The 6,927-nt window shown below is 44.3% G+C and overlaps 1 protein-coding gene across 1 annotated transcript; it reads right to left on the bottom strand.

Moving 5' to 3' along the window:
• Window positions 1-1,390: 1,390 nt before the first annotated feature.
• CDKN1B (cyclin dependent kinase inhibitor 1B) lies at window positions 1,391-6,546 on the bottom strand. Its single transcript, XM_007120584.3, has 3 exons — window positions 5,561-6,546; window positions 4,890-5,019; window positions 1,391-2,743 (listed from the first exon to the last, which is right to left on the bottom strand). The coding sequence occupies exons 1-2, from the start codon at window positions 6,033-6,035 to the stop codon at window positions 4,898-4,900; spliced, it is 597 nt and encodes a 198-aa protein (XP_007120646.1). The 5' UTR covers window positions 6,036-6,546; the 3' UTR covers window positions 1,391-2,743; window positions 4,890-4,897.
• Between the last annotated feature and the right edge of the window lie 381 nt (window positions 6,547-6,927).

The following is a 6,927-nucleotide window of genomic DNA, read 5'->3' as shown; positions in this document are numbered from 1 at the left end:
CTTTAGGGGCTGCGTTCCTGTGAACGTGCCTGGCGCGGCGAGCATCCACTTCTTCCTGGCCCAGCACTCCTAAAACGCAATCTCTAAAAATTCACATTAAAGATGGCTCTTTGGGAAAGAAACAGGGGTTACAAGCAGCAATTAGAAGAGGACTTTTCCCCCTAAATGTTAGAGACACTTTTTAAAGTATCCTTTTTGGCTCAGTGAGAATTTATTTCATTATTTCCTGACTCTCCACTCCTTCCTCCCCATTTTGAATTGTTTTTCTTGCTTTCTCAGTCTCTTCCTGAAAAACACCCTGCCTTCGTGTTTTGAACAGAATCACAAAAACACCTTTAGTCTTTAATTAAAATAATACCAACTTGGAAGATGTGGCCCAGCCACCAAAGGACCTACTTTTCCCTTCCTGGCAGTCGAAGAGACTCAACCCTGTTTTTTGTTTGTTTGTTTTTTTTTTTTTTGATAAGCAATTTCGGGTCAAAATAAGCTGAAATTATCTTGTTTAGAGCCCCTTTTGGGGTACAATAAATTAAATGCAAGTATTTGAGAGAAACAGTTTAACCCAAATCCAGATTTTTGCATTTAACCATTTGCAGATTCCTAGAAAAAATAATTTACTCTTACACCTTAGCCACATTTTATGAGAATTTCAAATTGCAGGGATTATCTTAATAAATCTGACTTTAAAATGCTGTGTTTAATTTTTTTTCTTATTTAAATAAAAAATATCTTTGCTCTGTGGATATGGAATCCTCAAACTCTCGGATCCGGTATTCAGATTAACCAGTTTTAGGTTGGGTAGATTGTAACCAGGAAATTTAGAAATTGAGGAGTTCGTGTGTGATGACCAGTTCAATTTGAAGAATACCTGTTCTACCTAAATTAGTGTGGAATGCACACCCATTTCTAAAGGACCTATATATCTGAATATTTTGGATGAGAGGTGTAGATTAGATGGTCTGAACAATCGCTCTAATTCCTCACAACACTGCATGTGTAAATACAGAATTTAGAGAAATCACCATGTTAGTTTCATTTTCAATCCTGCAAATGTGTGATCGGCCTACACTTATGTAACAATTTTTGGTTCTGACACATTCATATCCTAGAGACATAAATATTTGAACTAATGGAGACTTTGACCATCTTATTAATATGAAAATGTGGCTTGCCTACTTTCCACTTCTAAAGCTTTGTCCACCCATACAGAACTAAGTGGAAAGGAGTGACTACTACATTCGGACCTACATAAACATCATCTGAGTGGTGGGCCTGAATTATCTAGGTGTTTGCCACTTCATATTATATTTGTGGAACTATGACTACAAAGCTAGGTCAAATACCTCAAGCTTACTAATAAGGTACATTACATACAGTTCAAGTCAACAAATAGCTATGGAAGTTTTCTTTATTGACTACTTGATGTTTAACAATAATTGGCATCTTTTTCATACATTACAAAAAATTATACCTGGCTCAGTATGCAACCTTTTAAGCACAGCCAATATTATTTAAAAGAAGAAGGGGGAAAACCTAGTCTACCCAATACAGCATTTACAAATGCACAAAACATGCCGCTTTGGCTTGTATATTGTCTAGATTAAAAAAAAAAAAATCTTTTTAACATAAATAAGTTAGTATAATTTTCAGTGTCTTTACAGAGTTATGTACACAGGTACACTTCAAATGGTTTTGTTTCATACAAATACACAGGCAATGTAAAAATACTGTTTAAAGATGTAGTATCCATTTCACCTATCCACGGGTACTTTATACGCACTTTCCTTTAAAAACACCGCTTTCCTTTGGGCAAATTAACAAATAGAATGAGAAGCTGTAAATTACACATTATTTCATTATTTTTTATGTCAAGTTACTTACAGGTCTTTAAAAATATCCAAGGATTTAGAATTATTTTGACTGTGTCTACACACCCTGAAGTGAAAAGAAAATTAAGAAATTTTCTCAACAAATCTGATAAAAATTAAATGGTCAATTCTGAGCTTTCAGAACTCCCCCCCCATACATGCCAGATTTGTGCCGAGGTACCTGGAGTGATTACCAAACAGCTGAATACTTTAACTGATAAATTCCGATTTTAAGGGAGACAGGAAGTGGGGGAGCACTGAGCAGAAGTTTTGTTTAAAAAAACAAAAACAAAAAAAAGCCATTTGCTGCTATATAACGGAATCATCAGAGCTCCTAAATGAGAAAAAGCTTCATGTAAAAATAAGTATCAATTATCTGCAGCCAGTGTTCAAATTTGGATGATTTTTTTAAATGAAGCATCAGTTCTCACTGAAAGGGACATTACATCTTTAAAGAAAACAAAACCTTCCCCCAAACTGCTTCTCTTAGTGCAAGTCAAATATTTTTCTCCTTGCTCTAAATCAAAGCAATCTCTTCATACCCCCCCACGCCATATTCCTCAGCCCCACCCTGCCCTCCCTTCCCCAAAGTTTATGTGCTACATAAAAGGTAAAAACTATATACACAGGTAGTACAATGAAGCAAATAAGGAAAAACCTAATTGCACAATGCTACATCCAATGCTTTTAGAGGCAGATGATTTAAGAGTGCCTAAAACTTTAGTGTTATTGGGTCGTTGCTGTTCAGTGCTTATAAGGGATGGATGTGTCCACTCCGTGGAATCAGCGATATGTATTCAAAATTTTTAATTTATATCTTCCTTGCTTCATCAAGCAGTGATGTATCGGATAAACAAGGAAACATACTCTCAATTCTGCAAAAGAAACAAGAAGAAAGAATTAGGAGAAAAGCACTACAATAACATTGCCAATATATTACGGGCATTATTTTGTTACTGTCTTCGTTGGGAAATACCTGAACAATGGGAAGGAAAGAACGTACTAAAAGTTGGTGCTGGGAGTCATCTCCATCCAACATTTCCTTCACTGGATTTTTACTCTCCCCTGTGCTGTGGACTTTCGTCTCGAGCAGTGGCTCTCAACAGTGGGTCATTCTGCCTCCCCCTCCACCCCCGGGGGACATGTGGCAATGTTTGGAGACATTTTTGGTTGTCACACTGGGTGGGGAGGGGGTGCTACTGGCATCTGCTGGGAGAGGTCAGGGATGCTGCCAAAACATTCTACAATGCGCTGGACCGCCTCCCACGACAAAGAATTATTCGGCCCCAAATGTCAACAGTACAGAGGTTGAGAAACCCTGGTCTAGAGAATCGGGGGTCAAAGATAGTGAGAAAGGACAGACACAGGAAAATTCAGAAAGTGTGACACTTAAGAGTAGCAAAATTCTCTAAGTTTGAAAAATAACTGGAAATCACACTTAAAAAGACTATCCAAAGGAAATTCTATTCACTTTTTTCTCCTCTCAAAATATTTTAGTCTTAGTCCTATGCAGAATATACACACGAATGCTTATGAATAGGTCCTTACTACTATTTCCTGTATTCTCTGAACTGGCAATATTTACTAACAAATGCTTCTCTGTATGTCAGAATGGGGCCAGATCAAAATCCAGTAGGTCTGATTTGCTGTGGCTCATCTGATGAGCTAGGCCACAAGTCACAAGTCACAAACCAACAAGAGCTGCAGGTGGTAAGGTTGCTTTAGACAATTTTTTCAACCCATTTACCCACTTCATATATAAGCTGTGATGGAGAGGTTCAATAGCGCCGTTTTGTATAAGCTCTGAAAAATATGTATGTAATGAAATCCTATATAAGACACTGTTTTAAAAATACAACGAACTTGAACCCCACCTGCATCCCTTTTTTAAAAATTTTTATAGATGAAGATTTTAAAATTTAATATCAACATTTTCTTAGGCTCTCTTTATATGCTAGGCTATGAGGGTGTTTTGGAAAAAAAAAAGAAGAGGACACGGTCGTTGTCTGTAAGAAGTTTACAAACTATTAATATATGTAGTTTGATCATTATGGAGACCAATCCATGTAAAGCTGGGGGCTGAATTATTCAAATCAGCTTTTCATGTTGATCATATTTTAGTAGATGGCAAAAATCTCCACTTCCCTTGTTTGGGGTACACCTACCCCTGCCAGCCCTGATATCTACTATCCATTTCCCCTACAAATATCTAAATTCCCCTGTTATAGCACGATTGGCATACACACGCTGACGTGTTCCTGGACTGCTTACTCTGGCAGTTACTTTAACTTTTGCTTTGCAACTTCAGTGTTATCAGAAATTCCGTCGGAACCTTAGGATTTTTGAGCCTTCCATTTTGGTTTTTTTAAATGCACACGTTCCTTCTCCATCCCCTAAACTTATCAGAAGACAGGGAAAGTGAGAGTTTGTGAAAATGATAAAAACCAAAGGAAGTCACATACCTCTCTTGCCACGTTTCTAACCATTTGAACAAACCAGCTATGAGCCATTTGTGCCTCACTTTTCCCTCAAAGTTTGAATTAAATCATTGATTTGAATTAAATCATTTTTCCATGTACGGCTCAAAATCTGAGTCAACCTGGTCTTCTGGGAGATGAATTCTCATGAAGTGGGATGGAGGCAGACCCCCACTCTTGTTCAGATGGAAAAAGAACCTATTGTTCCCAACACGTTTTGATGGGACTCTCAGAGAACTGACCTTCCTCCCCACGGGGCCTTGGTTACAAGTACTTGCCTGGGACACCCGCTCTAATCATTTGGTACTTCAAAGGAAAATGATCTCAGGACGTAGAAACTGGGAAGAATTATAGTACCTCCACACTAATTCTCAGTCTTCCCCATTCCTACTTTTTTTGACCTCCAAGATATAAACCAAACAAAAACCCACAAGCTCTAATCTGCCAGCCACCACTGAGATCGGGTTATCTTGGGGCTTGAAAGCCCACGAGTTCCTGCAGCCCAATTCGGGTGTCACTTCTTTGCTCCTAGTAATCAACCCACCGAGTACTTTACGTTTGACGCCTTCTGAGGCCGGGCTTCTTGGGCGTCTGCTCCACTGAACCCGCGTTCGGGGAACCGTCTGAAACATTTTCTTCTGTTCTGTTTGCTCTTTTGTTTTGAGGAGAGGAATCTAAAGGCAGGAAGGAATTTGAAAAAGAACACACACAAACAATCTTTATTAGAAAAAACAATGGCTGACAAAAGTGGACCCAAGAATCAGGGGACGAAAAACCCACTACCTACACCCACAATCCTGGATCCGTCATTCCCAGTGGCCTTTAAGGGCACAAAATGAGGCTGTTTTCACATAACAGAAAGTATATTCTACGCCCCCAAAGCTCTCTCTCCAAAGCGAAGAGGGAGGCCGTTGATAAACATCCCAACGTTGTCACATACCTACCGCTGGCGAGCGGGGAGGAGCCGCGATGTTTTCAGTTAGAAAAATTACCAGATAACACGGTCTCAGGCTTCTGACTTAAAAGTCATAAACAGACAAGCAGCCAGCTAAATAGATAGCATTTAAAACCTAAGATTCAGAAAGTGCGCTCCCCCAAAGCTAAATCAGAATGCGCTGAAAACAAAGCTGAGGTTAAAGACCCTCAGGCAGGCAAAGCAGTGCCGCTAACACAGACACACAGAAAGACATTTCACTCATTTGAAAGGGTCATTACCGTCTGTGGCAGGTCGCTTCCTTATCCCAGTGCACTGCTCCGCTAACCCCGTCTGGCTGTCCGGTGCATCAGTCTTCTGGTCTACCAAATGCGTGTCCTCTGAGTTTGCCTGAGACCCAATTAAAGGCACCGCCTGGCGGGTCCCGCTGACATCCTGGCCCTCCTGCGCCGGCACCTTGCAGGCGCCTTTGGGTGGCCGCGGGGGTCTGTAGTAGAACTCGGGCAAGTTGCCCTTTTCCACCTCTTGCCACTCGTATTTGCCCTCCAGGGGCTTGTGATTCTGAAAATCAAAATTCCACTTGCGCTGGCTGGCCTCTTCCATGTCTCTGCAGTGCTTCTCCAAGTCCCGGGTTAACTCTTCGTGATTGACCGGGCCGAAGAGGTTTCTGCAGGCCGAGGGCTTGGGATACTCCGCCTGTCTGGCGTCCATCCGCTCCAGGCTCGGGCTCCCGTTAGACACTCGCACGTTTGACATCTTCCTCCCCGGGCTCGGCGACCGCCTCTCTTGCGCTCTCGCAAAACAAAACGAACAAAACAAAACGCCCCGACCCAGCCCGAGCCCCTCTTATAAGCCCTGCGACTGCCCTCCGAGCCAAGAGAAACAAACACGGACGAGTAAGTGCCCGAGCGTCAGGAGCGCGCGGGGCTGGGGGAGGGGGCGAGGGGCAGCCCCGGCCAGGCAGCCCCGAGTCCCCGCCGATCAAGTGGACTGGCGAGCGGGAGGCGGGGAGGGGAGGGGAGAGGAGCGCAGCGCAGAGAGGAGGGGGCAGAGCCAGTCCGAGTCCGGGCAGCTGCGAGCCCGCGGGTCCCGCCGACCGAGCGGCTCTCCAAACCTTGCCGGTGTCGGAGTCGCGGAGCGGCGAGAGAGTGGGGACAGGGGAGGGGGAGAAAAACACCCCGAAAACACGAGCCCCCTTTTTTTAGTTGCCCAATATGGCGGTGGAAGGGAGGCTGACGAAGAAGAAGATGATTGACACCGCAAGTCTATTTAAACAGAGGAGGAGATCATTGGTCGCGGCGCCGGGAGCCGCCCCGCCGAGGCTGGCGAGCGCGGCCTTAAGGTGGCCCCGGGGCGGCCGCGGCGCCTCCCCGCCTCCCGAGCGCGCCGCCGCCGCCGCCGAGCGCGCGCCCGGGAGATGGGCTGGTCGCGTGACTGCTGGAGGCGCACGGCTGCCAGCAAACCTGCTCCGGCTGGCCTCGGAGAAATTAAAAATAAGACAAACAAGCTCGCCAAACGGCTGGGGAGCCGGGGAGGGGCCTGCAGCGGGGCCGGCGGGACGGCGGGTTCTGGTCCCGGCGCTGCGCGGGCCGGCGCGCAACTGCTCCGGAGCCCCGACCTCCCGCTCCTCGCCCGGGAATGCCGGGGA

This window comes from Physeter macrocephalus, unplaced genomic scaffold (genome assembly GCF_002837175.3).
Source record: "Physeter macrocephalus isolate SW-GA unplaced genomic scaffold, ASM283717v5 random_1400, whole genome shotgun sequence".
Classification (NCBI taxonomy): domain Eukaryota; kingdom Metazoa; phylum Chordata; class Mammalia; order Artiodactyla; family Physeteridae; genus Physeter; species Physeter macrocephalus.
The sequence above is the reverse complement of the archived record's forward strand: the minus strand, read 5'-3'. Positions and strand labels throughout refer to the sequence as shown.